The sequence below is a fragment of the Lagopus muta genome, chromosome 6 (assembly GCF_023343835.1).
Source record: "Lagopus muta isolate bLagMut1 chromosome 6, bLagMut1 primary, whole genome shotgun sequence".
NCBI classification, from domain to species: Eukaryota; Metazoa; Chordata; class Aves; order Galliformes; family Phasianidae; genus Lagopus; species Lagopus muta.
The window spans coordinates 57,597,751-57,612,037 of record NC_064438.1 but is presented as its reverse complement, the minus strand read 5'-3'; the positions used below and the strand labels follow the sequence as shown (position 1 = coordinate 57,612,037).

At 45.7% G+C, this 14,287-nt stretch overlaps 1 protein-coding gene across 2 annotated transcripts in view; it reads left to right on the top strand.

Annotated features, from left to right (window-relative positions):
- The window catches only part of SOS2 (SOS Ras/Rho guanine nucleotide exchange factor 2), a 48,779-nt gene that overhangs the window by 3,462 nt on the left and 31,030 nt on the right, over positions 1-14,287 (top strand). For both annotated transcript variants that reach the window (XM_048949123.1, XM_048949122.1), the window contains exons 2-6: positions 6,613-6,738; positions 9,722-9,853; positions 11,133-11,297; positions 11,931-12,134; positions 13,608-13,751. In XM_048949123.1, coding sequence (XP_048805080.1) covers positions 6,613-6,738; positions 9,722-9,853; positions 11,133-11,297; positions 11,931-12,134; positions 13,608-13,751 — 771 coding nt within the window. The remainder of the gene's footprint in view (positions 1-6,612; positions 6,739-9,721; positions 9,854-11,132; positions 11,298-11,930; positions 12,135-13,607; positions 13,752-14,287) is intronic.

Genomic DNA, 14,287 nt, shown 5'->3' with positions numbered 1-14,287 from the left:
GCTTTTTTTTTCTTTCTTTCCAGCTGTTACCCTGTTTGGCTTAACTACTGTTACTACCTTTTGCAATTGGCAAATGGTAGGAGGAGAATTTTCTCAGGCACTGGCACAACATGAAGGTGGTTTTTGGAGCTGAGGTGTTTAAAAAAAGTAGAAGGAGCGGCACAGTTGTATTTGGCAGCAATTAGGAAACACTTCCTACAAATTAAAAACCACAAGCTGTTTGCTGCCGGGAGGAGGGCGTGAAGGGCTGTGCCTGGTTTGTTTGGGGTTTGTCTCAACTTGAGGCATTTTATAAGGATGAATGTAATCCAGATGTTTAATTTGAAGATGCAAACAAGTGTTTGTGTACTTAAGCCTTTCTGCTCGACCCTTTGCATAAAACAACAGGATCAGCACCTGCCTGCACCTCCTGTGGGACGTCCTGCCCTGCACCTCTGTCCTTTTCCAGCATGTGCTATCCATTGCTAGTCAGGCAGCTGAGGATGAAGAGGTTTGTGTTTATGCTAAAGTGGTGCTGTAGGATGGCAGTTCAGTGAGCCCTCCCTGTGCATAGGGAACTGGGTGGTGATCTGCATCCCAGAGGCTTTTTGCAGCACAGTAACTGTGTTATGTGAGTATCTTGTTTTGTTGACTGTGCGTCGAATGGTTGCAGTGTAAAAGGTGAAATCCTGCAGTCATAGAGTTACAGAATGGATGGGTTGGAAGGGACCTCAAAGCCATCCCTGCCATGGGCTGGGTGCCCCCCAGCTCGGGCTGCCCAGGGCCCATCCACAGCCTCAGGCACCTCCAGGGACGGGGCATCCAGAGCTGTGGGCAGTGCCAGAGCCTCACTGCCCTCTGAGTGAAGACTTTCCCCTTAACATCTGAGCTGTCTCTCCCCTCTTTTAGTTCAAAACTGTTCTTCCTTGTCCTGTCCCTTTTCACTCATGTGAAAAGTTCCTCTTCTGTTTATAAGCTCCCTTTAGGTACTGCAAAGCCACAGTGAGGTCTCCCTGGAGCCTTCTCCTCTCCAGGCTGAACACCCCCAGCCTTCAGCTTGTCTCCATAGGAGAGGTGCTCCAGCCTTTGAGTATCTTCATGCCCTCCTCTGGACCAGCTCCAGCAGCCTCATGTCTCTCTGTGCTGGGCCCAAGCCTGGACACAGCACTGCAGGTGGGGCCTCACAAGGGCAGAGCACAGGTCAGTCCCCTCCTTGCCCTCTGTTGGTGCAGCCCAGGGTACAGTTGGTGTTCTGGGCTGCAAGCAAACTGCTAGGTCACATCCAGCTTCTTGTCCACCCCAACCCCCCGGTGCTACTCAGCAGTGCAGCTCTCAATGTGCTTCTCCTGGTCTGTACGCATAGCTGGAACTGCTGTGACCCAAGTGTGGCACCTTGCTTTTGGCCTTGTTGAACCTCATGAGGTTCCTGTGGGCCCACTTCTCAAGCCTGTCCAGGTCCCTCTGGCTGTGTCCCTTCCTTCTGTCATGTCACCACTCAGCTGGGTGTCATCATAGAATCCTAGAATGGCCTGGGTTGCACAGGAGCACAGTGCTCATCCAGCTCCAACCCCCTGCTGTGTGCAGGTCACCAACCAGCAGCCCAGGCTGCCCAGAGCCACATCCAGCCTGGCCTTGAATGCCTGCAGGGATGGGGCATCCACAGCCTCCTTGGGCAACCTGTGCCAGTGCCTCACCACCCTCTGGCTGAAAAACTTCCTCCTCATATCCAACCCAAACCTCCCCTGTCTCACTTTAAAACCATTCCCCCTTGTCCTATCACCATCCACCCTCACAAACAGCTGTTCCTATCCTGTTTATATGCTCCCTTCAAATATTGGAAGGCCACAGTGAGGTGTCCCTGGAGCCTTCTCAAAGCAAACTGCTGTGGGTGCACTCATTCCCACTGTCCGTGTTGCTGCTGCTAAGCACTGGTCTCAGGATGGACCCCTGGAAGGGCGCACAGCTCAGCACCAGCCTCTGCCTGGACACGGCCCTCTGGCTGCCACCATGCAACCACTTCCTTATCCACAGAGCAGCCCACCCTTCAAATGCATCTCTCTGATACAGAGTTAAAACTGTGGTGTGGGACCATATCTAAGACCTCACAGAAGCACAGGTAGGTGACATCAGCTGCCCTTTGTCCACCAATGCTGTCACTCCACCATAGAAAGCCACCAGATGGGTCAGGGTCAATTGCAAGTGGATTATTAAGCTCTGTTTTGCTAAAGAGCCTACTTCACACTGTTCCTCTATCAGCATTTACTACAGTTTGCTTTGAGGAAGATCAGCCATCTAGAAAGTGTTGTGCTGGAAATGAAGTCAGGAATTGGTGCAGCTGTTTTTGGGGAGTTGATGGTGTGTTTTTAGGAGATGTCTCTTCAGGTTTTGAAATCTTTGAGTTTCTTTCAAACAGTTACACTTGGAATATGGGGATATTGATGCTGTTGTTAAAGAAGAGTGTCACAGACCTTTAAGCTACTACATCTGGTTCCCTTCTTCCTGGGGAGTGTGACAGTAAATCATCCTGGCTGAGGGATTAAAAATGCCTTTGGAGCAGATGTTTTCTATTTTTAATGGACAGCGTTATCTTCAGAAGAGACAAGATAAAAAGGAACAAAAACCCAGCCTAAAGAGAAACATTTGTCCAATTCATTTTTAATTTCTATCTTTTCAGCACGGCAGTGAGAGGCAAACCCAGAGCTGCTTTCCCTGCCAGTAACGTATTCTCATCACAGTGCATAGAGATACTGTCAAGTGCTGGCAAGACAATAGCAAATATTTAATGTACTAATTACTCCTCTTTCTCCCAAATTTATACATTGCCTCAGTTACACAGCCTCACAGAGCTTTGTGTCCTCAGATCTGGTATTGCTGTGTTGTTACGAGGTGAGGATAACATAAATCATTGCTAAGCTGCAGGCAGCTTTGTGGGAAGAGAGGAGTGTGCAGTTTCTGTGATGAGCAGTTTGCAATTTCAGCGTGCGATCTCTGAAACGTGGTAAGTTCAGAAGTGTTGTTAACTTACTAACAGGTGTTGTGGTGGCCTTTTTTAAATTAGAGGTTGCTTGTTCTTAGTGAGTGGTGCAGGTGACCAAGTGGAAGGAAGGGACCTCAACAGACTTGAAAGGTGGGCCTGGAAGGATCTAATTAGATTCAACACAGCAAAGGGCAAGGTTTGGCACTTGGGCTGGAGGAATCCCAGGCGTCCATACAGACTGGAAGGAGCAGTCTTTGTATCCCTGCATAGAAGGACCCGGGGGTCCTGATGGATGAGAAGCTTAACATGAGCCAGCAGTGTGTTCTTGCAGCTCGAAAGGAAATGGTGTCCTGGGCTCCATCAGAAGAAGGGTGGCAGCAGGGACAGGAGGTGATTGTCCCCCTCTGCTCTGCTCTTGTGAGGCTCCATCTGCAGTGCTGTGTCCAGGTCTGGAGCCCTCAGTACAGGAAAGGCAGGGAGCTGTTGGAGAGGGTCCAGAGGAGCCACAAAGATGAGCAGGGGACTGCAGCACCTCCACTACAAAGACAGGCTGAGGGAGCTGGGCTTGTTCAGCATGGAGAAAAGAAGGCTGCAGGGTGACCTCAGTGCAGCCTGCAGTACCTAAAGGGAGCCTGCAGACAGGAGGGGAGTCAGCTCTTGGAAAGGGGAGATGGCAGCAGGACAAGGGGAAATGGTTTGGAGTTGAGGGAGGGCAGATGGAGGTTGGATGTCAGGGGGAAGTTGTGTGCTGTGAGAGTGGTGAGGTGCTGGAACAGCTGCCAGAGAGGCTGTGATGCCCCGTCCATCCCTGGAGGTGTTGAAGGCCAGGCTGGATGGGGCCCTGGGCAGCCTGGGCTGCTGTGAAACGTGGAGGTTGGTGGCCCTGCATGGCACAGGGGGGTTGGAGCTTTGTGATCCTTGAGGTCCCTTCCAACCCGGGCCATTCTGTGATTCCTTGTGCACTGAGTTCTGCTTCCTGAAAGTGTTGTCGTATGGAATGTAATGAGGGAGGTGGGATTTTGTCGTGTGGTCTTGCAGAAATAAGTAAGTGTGTCTCTGGTCGTATCTGCTGTGCAGTGACTCGATAGGCATGTCCTGGGTTTGGTTGTTTTTCGGGCTCTGTTTATTTTCTGAGCAGTATCTTGTTTTGCACGTGTTCTTACTGTGGAACAACTGGAGCCTTCTGAACGTGTTTTTACTACCAAAATATGCGTGTTACGTAAAGATCCATTGAGTCAGTACAGCCAAACCTCTGGATTGTCCCAGTGGTGCACATTAGAAGGAAGCCTCTTGCAGTCCTGACTCTGTTTTTCTCTCAGCTTGTAGCATTTGCAGGTACAACAGTTGGGCCCTTGATTTTATACTTAACAATTTCTCCCAGTCCAGATGTCATAGAGGCTCAGACTTTGTACCGTAGCTCCTGTGGGTCAGATTGGTGCTTGCACAGTGGTTCTCAAGAACTGTTTGGTGCAACATGTAGCTGCTTCTTTTAAGGACCAAATTACTTAAGGGCACAACAAGTGAGATCAGAATGGATTCCCGTGTTAGCTGTGGTGTGTTGTTCCATGCTAGCTAACAGCGTTGTGCTCAGAGCCTGAGATCACTGTATGCACCCTCAGTCATTCCTCCTGCTTTGTTCCTACACTCAGTGTTTTACCAGACATCCTCTCCCTGTTTTTTCACATCTTCCAGTCAGAGTTCAGGTGAATTCTCTGTAGAATAGAATATATGGAGTAAGTGTACTGTCCTGGATACGCAGCACCTGGTTTGTGCAGCAAGTGCATAACTGGCTCTGTTTTGTCAGGGTCTCACTATGAAATCATTTTCTCTGCTAGGATGCTTAGGGCACAACTGCTCTTACAGCAGGGAGTGCTGCAGTGAACATCTCTTGTGGTGCTGCAGGTGGGGTCATTTCAAGTGCAAGGCCTGGGGGAGTGCAGCCTCAACCAGAGACACAGAGCCAGCCAGGAAAGCACACGGGACTGCAGTACTTAGGCTTGTGTTCACTGTGTGAAACAGATCTCTCTGGAGCTGGAGGAGGGCTGAGTGCTCTCTGCTTGTCCTCGTGATTTTTAGGTACTCCTGCACTCCTCATAAAGCCGAGGGAAATGCAGCACGAGCTGTTCAGACGTGAACTGAAGTTTTCTTGGTGGCACTGACATGTTATTACAACACGTGATCTGAAACAGCAAAGAGGCTTTTTGCATCTTCTCACCTCTTGTACCTCTTGCTCTTGATGTTTGTGAGGGGCATCTCAGAGGGCTCCTTCTCTGGGAAGCATGGTTGCAGCTCGTTTCCTAGCTGGTTACTAATGCTGGAGCAGTGCTTTTCGGAGAGAAGCGAGGCAGGACCTTAACTTGGCACTTCCTGGTGTTCCATTGTTTGTGAATTCAGCTCTCCTGTTCAGGAAGAACGTGAAAAGTTCCTGTATTATTGAAAACCTGCGGGCTTAAATAAGTGTTTTCATGGAGTGATTTTGGCTTTCTGGTGGCTGTTTTTTTTTCTTCAATAGTACCCAATCATGCAGACACTTCAGCTGCAGAGCAGGGCAGTGCAGACTCCAACCCTCACAGTTAAGTGGGAGCATCTATCCTGGGGTACAGCATAAGGGCTCACACGTTTGGCTGTGCTCTCTGCACCCTGCCTGGTGCCTTGGTTACCCACTCCAATATAACCAGCCCTGCTCCCACATTCGCAGCAACTGAATGGTTTGTTTGTCTTGTTCTTGAAACCACGTGCAGAATGTCAATGTGGGGATGTAAGATTACTGTTTTGAGGCAATTAAAATATCATTTGTCTGGGGGAAGGTAGGGAATTCCCCTGGACTGTTATTTATGAGTCTATTGGCGATAGTTTGAGATCCAGCTTTCCTGACTGAGGCTGCCAGGGAAAACAGTGTATAGATTCACTCTGGAGGGTGTTGTAGACCAAGGTGGTTGTTGGGTTGGAGTGATTTCCAGTGGGAGAACAATTTGGGGCCAGGCGAGTTGCTGCAGCACTCCAGCTTGTGTGAGTGGGTGCTGCAGCCGCCTGCTGCAGGCTGTGTGCTCCAGCTTAGCCTTGGAAATGGAAGCAGCAATTCACCTCCATGGGATGAGAGAACTGCATTATCCTGTCTGGCATTAAAGGGAAGTGGTCGTCTGTTTATGTCACACCGTGCTTGCCAGTTGGGAGGCTTGTATTCCGATACATGCTTTGCTGTAGGCCTCCTGCACTGCACTGTGCTTTTGGTACCTTCCATTCTTGTGCCTCAGATGGAGTTTGATGCTCTGATTAGTTTTCTGGCTTTCAGGCACCTCCAAGAATTGTTCCAGCCCTTGTCCATGTTGTGGCCATGGCTTTTCATTGCCACGAGTTAAGAGCACCTTAATTCAGTGCCCTGCCAGGCTGTTCAGTTCTCCTTTCCTGGTTTTCCTGTGGTACGTTGGGGCTCCTCTGTTCACAGGTCACCCAGTACTCATTAGCAGGGTCAGGAATAATTGCATGCTGCTCATTCTGTGAGCAAATAGCCATGGAATTACAATGATGGCTTTCTATGCATCTTCAACAGAAATCTGCCTTGGCTTGAAATTTCCTTGCGACCATAAAGGGTAAACAGTTTTCAGTTGAAAAGAAGTGCCAAAAAAAGACTAATTTTTACAAATTCTTTGGGACAGGTTCAGCAACAGGTTCACCCCAACCTGTCAGCAAAGGAAGATTCCCTCTACTACATTGAGGAGTTGATACTTCAGCTGCTGAACAAGCTATGCATCGCCCAGCCACGCACAGTCCAAGATGTAGAGGTAAGATGAGCTACTGGAAAATGAGTGCTTGCTCCCAGCATCACTGGGGGGAACAAAGGTATTCTGAGCAGTGCAGCTTGAAGTTGAAGCAAGGTGAATCTGAAGAGCAGAGCTTAGCAGGGCTGTTTTTCTAAACTATTGAACAGTATTCAAGTTTCATTAAGCAAGTTCAACTGGAAATTAACTTTCTTATACCATAGATCAGAATAGAAATGGTGGGAATTCTTGCCTTCAGCATTGTTTTTAAAAATGCAGAGTACTTTGGAGGATTCTCTGCTGCTTGAATACATTTGGACCTAAGAGTGAAAGGATGTTGTAATGATTTTTTTTTCCCACTCTCTGACATTATGCAGAAAAAAGAAATGTTGTAATGAAAGGTTAGGCCTGGACTGTGAGCTGAGGGGATGGAGCTGTGTGTTCCTGGAACTCGCTGAGGCTCATGTAATATTGCAGCTGTCTGCTTTTGTGTCATCAGTTAAAAATGAGAGCTTTCATGGAGCGTACAGCACAGAGGGAGAAAGTGCTCTCATGTAGCTGTGATCCATTATAGCTTTGCAGAGTATTAATTTTGCATCAGTCTGCGTGGCAAGGATTTTCAGCCTCAAACGAAATGAAGTCCTCAAGCACTGTGCTATACGTGCCTCATGGAAATAAACATTTGCAAAATTAGTGCCTGAGGAGTTCTAGATCCTTACCAGATGCAATAATCACCCTTTATTCAACATTGACTCCCTTCATTAATAATTAAGTTTGGTTTATGATTAATATAATACTGATGCATAAAGATTATAGTATGACTAAATAAAACTTAACAGTCCCCTAATAGCTCTCAGGATTGTTACTGCTTTGAGTGTGGGTTAGATGTGAAGCTGAGAAGTTCTGTGCTCTTTCTCCAGCTGTCAGAGATCGTATCCTTCAGTACACAGGACAACTTGAGAGGGCACTGATTGCTTTATGCACCAACTCCATCGTTTTCTGCTCCTGAATTAAGGGATGATTGAGTACTCTGTGTGCATCTGAGTTCATTTTTGGTTAGGTACTTGTGTGCTCCACAAATTGCTGTGTGCAGGAGTGCTCACAGGCCTGTGAGGGAACTGGCAGCTCTGAGCTGTGGTTATAGGTGTCACAGCAGATGCTAAATCCTTTGTGTTGTGTTTCAAACATACCTGGCGTTTTAAAGCTGCGAGTAATGAGACAGTGTTACACTTGGCACTGTAACAGTTCTTTAGTATAGAAACACAGCTCTGTCTAAATAGTGGTAAGATATTCCCCAGGATCTTATTGTTCAGTAGGTCAGAAAATCCAGACCCTTTCAGAGCAGGGAAAGTAGAATTGAGTGTTGTGTTATGGTTTGGTGGTGAAGTTGCTGACCAGCAGGCATCTGAGAGCTGCAGGTGAAGGCTCCTGGCTCAGCTCCTGCTGTTTTAAGCTGTTAGGAGATGATGTGAGAGTTACAATCTCTAAAGTTTATCATGCTGCTATTTACATAACAGCCTGGGGCTAAGGGAACTATTTGTGCACAATACTAAACCTAAGCATTTGCAAGATGGAGATCAGAAATCCCAAGTTATAAACATTTTATAAATAGTAAAAGCCCTGCAAATGATCTCCAACAAAACACTGGCAAAATCCTGGTGCAGGCAATACGTGCCTTGTCGAAGGACATCCAAATTCCACGTTGTACCTGTTTACATGTGCTTTCTGGTAGCTTTTCAAGGGGAGCTCATCTCAGTGAGAGCAGCCTGCGGTGTCGGGCTGCTGCCCAGGAAAGATTGCAGTGCATTCATCTGGCACAGGCAGCTGGCACGGAGGGCTGCCTGTTGGATGGCCATGGGCAGATGCTAGAAAGCTGCCTCTAGAAAGGCCTCAGGCTTCCTCTTCCATTTCAGAGTATGTGCTGCAGTACAGTAGTGAGCTGTGCAACAGCTTTTGGGGTTAAAATCAGGTAATCTGCTGCAACCAGAATGCAGTTGCAGCATCCTGGAAAACAACTTGCTTGTCTTGTTATATGCTGGCTGTTCAGTTTAGAGAAAATCTGTCTTTCCAGAGTCACTTAAGAATCAGCCATCAGAGCTTGGATTAGACTAATTCTTCCAGCAGTCTGCTCCCAGCTCATAGGGGCTGCTGCTGCAGCAGGAAGCCTGGAGAGCTTGTGGAGAGCAGGACAAGGGTTTTACATGTGTTAGCATGGGATTGCTAATGTGTGGAACTGCAGCCCAAAGCAGTCAGCTCTCTTACAGAGGGGTCATCCTGCTGTTCAAATGCAGGTGGGGAAATGTGAATCCATATAAAACTTATAAAACTTAAAAACATATAAAATGGCCTGAAATTGCAAAGTGCAACAGGGAAAGATGCTCCTGCGCAGGCCAGTGCAGCACAAAGTGCTATGGGAAACTTTCATCAACTGCAGCTCTACTCACAGAATCATAGAATGGCCAGGGTTGGAAGGGACCTCAAGGATCACGAAGCTCCAACCCCCCTGTGCCATGCAGGGCCACCAACCTCCCCATTTCACAGCAGCCCAGGCTGCCCAGGGCCCCATCCAACCTGGCCTTCAACACCTCCAGGGATGGCTGGGGCACAGCTGGAAGATCTGTGCTTGCTTTTCATTTCTGCCCCGAACTTCACCTGATATAGTATAAGCTGCATCCTTTTATGAAATAGGAACAATAACAACTTGTTTTCTTCATTTAGGCTGTGAGCTGTTGAGTGCTTCCTGATGTTTATATTTTGATCTCAACTGCAGTTTCTTACAGTTCATGTGGTCTAAAGATCATAGAGCAGGAGCTGTTGTAGGAGATGGGAAGTTCCTTGTGCTTGGGGCAGGAAGGTTGGTTGGGGTTACTGAAGGAGATAATAGTAAGAAGTATTGCAAACACTGCGGAGGAGGATAATTAACCACACTGCAGGGGAAGTAATTTGTTTTGTTTTTTAAACTTCTCCTTGATTAATGTAGTTCATGTGAGTGTGTCTGTTTGGACAGGAGCGTGTTCAGAAGACATTTCCCCATCCCATAGACAAATGGGCCATTGCTGATGCACAGTCTGCCATAGAGAAACGGAAAAGAAGAAACCCACTCCTGCTGCCTGTGGACAAAATACACCCCTTATTAAAGGTACTTAATGCAACAGTTGATGACTGCTGCTTCTGCACACCACACACCCCAGCTGTTGCCCTCCAGCATAACCTCTAAAATTATTTAGTTTGTGTAGAATTAGGTAAGTTGCTCATATTGACAGGAAGAGTAAGTAGTCATCACTGACCAGGTCAAATACATGGTACTGTGGAGTGCATATAGATTCCTGAATTCATCTAATGGGTTGATCTACTTTGAAACATAATAATTTGTTTGGGTTTTATTTATGTTAAAAACTAACTCAACTACCTTACCCACTTCAGTAGCACTGTTTTGATGGCTTCATTTGTTTCAAAATGCTGCAGAAACCAAAAGAGGAGAGAACAAGTAGATCCTGTTCCCTGTGTACTGTAGACTAAGATGTGTATCGCCACCCTTTCAGTTAGTGTTAAATATCACTGATACCTTTGTTTTAAAACCTGTACATCTGCAGTGATGTTACAGAAGAGCAGATACAGACATTATTGTTGCTGTGAGCAGTGTGACCATCTCTGTTTTCAGATGTCAGTTATAACAGATGTAGAGCTTCTTACTTGCAGTCAAGATTTCGTGCCACATGGTATCTATTCATATTGTGCACATGGGCTCTTTTTTTTTTAATGATGAAACAGCACTCTGATATATTTTTTTTTTTAGGCCAGCGTTGAAACACTTTCAGGTCTGTGCTGAATCAGTAGATTGATGTGATTCAAACATTGCACTTTTTGTATTTCTTTCTCTGTTTTTGTTTCTGGTTTGTAGCCTAAAAGATGTTTCTTTCCAGTAATGCGTGTGCCAGAGTTTCCAGCTGCATTCAGAAAACGTGATCTGGGCATAAGCAGAAACCAAAGCAATTTTCAGGCATGGTTCCTGTGCTGTGACACACAGCGTGTCAGTCTGTGTTAATGAGATGGAAGAGAAGTTAGGAAAGATAACAGTGTTTTGTAAGACCTCTCAACAACGCTGGTTTCCTTTTGTGAAATCTGTGTCAGACGTGTGGATGCAGGTACAGAGCCTGTTTGGTTTTTAATAGAAGTTACGTCCAGTATTGAAGTTCCTCCAGTCAGCATACAGCAAATAGCACAAGGAAGCATTTGCAAACATTTACTTTGAGGCTGTCGGTCAAATTTCCTTTTGCTATCCTTTGCCCCTGCTATCATAATGCTGTAAATTATCAACGCAGACAGGATCAATGTTGGTAGAAAACAAAATGTGTTAATGTCATTCCAAGTGAACTTTTAGAGTAAATAGCATTTTTCCTCTTCTTTTCAATTTGTAGGAGGTCCTAGGTTATAAAGTAGATTACCATGTCTCTCTGTATATTGTGGCTGTCTTAGAATACATCTCAGCTGATATTTTAAAGCTGGCTGGAAACTACGTTTTCAATATACGACACTTTGAGATCTCCCAGCAGGACATTAAAGTATCCATGTGTGCTGATAAGGTAAGGAGGGGCACTGAAACAGTCCTCTGGACAGGCAGGATTTTTTAGAGGGTATCTCTGAAGTGGTGTAGGAGGGGAGTCTCACTTAAATGCAGAAGCATTGCTCTTTATTTGTGCCAGAACTGTCCCAGTAGAGACGTCACCTTAACTTGAGCCTGTTTGGGATCAGTAACACTTCTTAGCAAATAAATATAAGGACAGAAACAGTTGTCTTCTGTTTCTCAGCTGCTACTGTACTCATGATGTTTTTCATGACAACTGCTTCCTTCTTTATAATACTGAACAGATCTTCAGTTTTCCATCTTCATTAATATGAGAAACGTTTTCATTGACTTCTATCTTTCATGGGAGGGTTTTGTCCAAACCTAGGCAGTATGCCTTGGTTTCAGAGTTGGTTCTGTATGAATTGTAACTTGTTTTCTAGGTTGTACTAACTTATAAAGGGAAAAATGGCTTTGGCAACTGTTCCAGCCTTTTGCTGCCAAAGTTTAAATATTACTCCCTTGTGAAAGTGATCACAGAAAGTATTGTATTAAAAACTCAAAGGATTTCTCTGAACGCACTGAAATAGCTGAGCTTGAGCCAAGAGTTAGAATCAGGCTTGCATGTAATTCTTTAACATTTCTTTGCTAGGTTTTGATGGATATGTTTGATCAGGATGACATTGGCTTGGTTTCTCTCTGTGAAGACGAACCTTCTTCTTCTGGGGAACTCAATTATTATGACCTAGTGAGAAATGAAATTGCAGAAGAAAGGCAATATCTCCGGGAGCTGAATCTGATCATAAAAGTATTTCGGGAAGCTTTCCTCTCTAACAGAAAGTTGTTCACACCTAACGTAAGTCCTTTAGTAGGTTATGGATATGTAATGCTAGTTTCACCTTTAGTAGCTGTAACATGCCGATTTTACATTGACTGCATTGGAAGTAAAATTGAATATGGTTTATTGTATGTCAATGTGTAAGAACTGTTGACTGTATGTGCAATAAGAGGAGGAAATTGCCACCACTAGAATGCAGAGTGCTGTTCTCAGAATGGAGTTTAATGGATGAGATTCCTGGTCGGATGTCAGAGATGGGTGGTGCCTCCTGGTCCTGTAGGTAATAGTTACACTTCTGCTTAACACAGAAATTGTCTACCAAGTGTACAGGGAATGCAGATGGATCCCTGAACCAACGTTTGAAGTCTACTCCAGGGCATCCTTTCTGTGCAAACTGCAAGTAAAACTGCCCTTGGCTTCAGGTTCACTAGCACGTGACTGACTGTAAAGGAAATTGCTGTTTGATAGATGGTTGAACTTGATATTGGAAATGATATTTGTGGCCAATTGTTTTTTCAGGATGCTAGTCCTAAGGGAAAAGCACAGCTCATGTAACTGAAGTAATAGTAATGAGAGATGGGTGAATCCTTTCATGGAGGGGAAGAGAAGGGGGCCAGGGCAGCAAAGCCTGATCTGGGTTTCCAAGATGGTTCCAGAAGGTCGTAAGAATTGGCAGCAGCAGTCATTTCCATTGCTGCTCAATGTGGAGGTCACTCAGTAGCTGGTAGGACATTGGGGTGTTATGCAGATATGGGGACAGAATTCAAACAGAAAACCCAGGAGAAAGGAGTGATGATTTGGAGCTGAGGAGCAGTCTTGTGTTATTGGGGAATGGAAAGACTTGGATTGCTTGTTTCCCTGAAGAGCTTGCCATGGTGTAGAGCTGGCAGGAGGTCAGATTTAGCTGCATGGTTAGGATAAAAGCAAAGTTTTGGGAAGTGTGTTTCGGAGGGGTCACAAGCAGAAATGCAAGTTGTTGTATAGGTGTGTGTGTTTGTGGAGTGTGAATTTGAATCTAAAAGTAGGATTGGGAAAAGGAAACAGGCAGCTCCTCTGTACCCAGGTAATATTTTGCTGATGTAGCCAAGTAACGGCTTTAGTTTTACCTGTGGTTTTGAGGCTCTGACCTCGGAGCAACTTGAAATTGCCTCCTTCCTGTTGTGTTCTGAGAGAAGAACCAACAGAGGGGAAAACATCAGCTGCAAATTGTGGCTGAGAAGGACATTTGTGTCCAAAGCACTGAACAGGCTGTACCAGGACTGCTGCTGCTCTTCCTGGGAAGGATGATGTGCTTTCTTTTGTTGAGGTGAGAACTGTGCAAAGCTGGATGTGCCCAGACAAGTTTGCAGGCTGGGGAGGCCATGAAATTTAACTTTCTTCCATTCTCCTCTCCACTTCCCTCTTGTTTCAGACTTCTTAGAAAGGCTCTGGTATTTACAGAAGCAAGGTAAGTGATTCTAAACGCTACTAAGACACATTTTGTGTTTGCAGGACATTGATGTGGTGTTCAGCAACATTTCAGATATTCATGAGTTGACAGTGAAGCTTTTGGGATTGATTGAGGATACTGTTGAAATGACTGATGAGAGCAGTCCTCATCCTCTGGCTGGCAGCTGCTTTGAGGATCTTGCTGAGGTACAGATTTTGTTTTGTTTTGCTTTTAATGTTTTCATTTGGGCTTTGTTAGGGTTTGTTTTTTAATCCCAGAGTTTTGTTTTCCAAGTAAACATTTGGTCACGACTCAAACCTCTCCAATAAGTGCATGAGTAGTGGCTCTTTTAATAAGTTCAGAATAGAGGCCTTCCCTAGCTGTTCTTCAATAGGTAAACTAAATGTGTTTTCTACCTGTCACAGACACTGTATCAAGCAGGTAAGCACAGAACTGAAATCTTACTGTGGAGTGGGAATTAATTGTTCCAGTTCTGCAGGGATGTGGATTTGAAAAGCCATTGTCTGGGATTGCTTACTAGAAGGTGGTGGTGCATTGATTTCTGTAGGCCTTGGTGTCAGCCCCAGTGCTGTCCAGGCATTGTAGCATCTGAACACAGCTCTGTGAGATGAGTGACTTGAACTGCTCACACAGAGATTTTGGGATGAGGTGTTCTGACCTGAAAGAGAGAAAGATGAACCGCACAGCGAATGTGAAGCTCATGGTTTGTATTAAAAATACT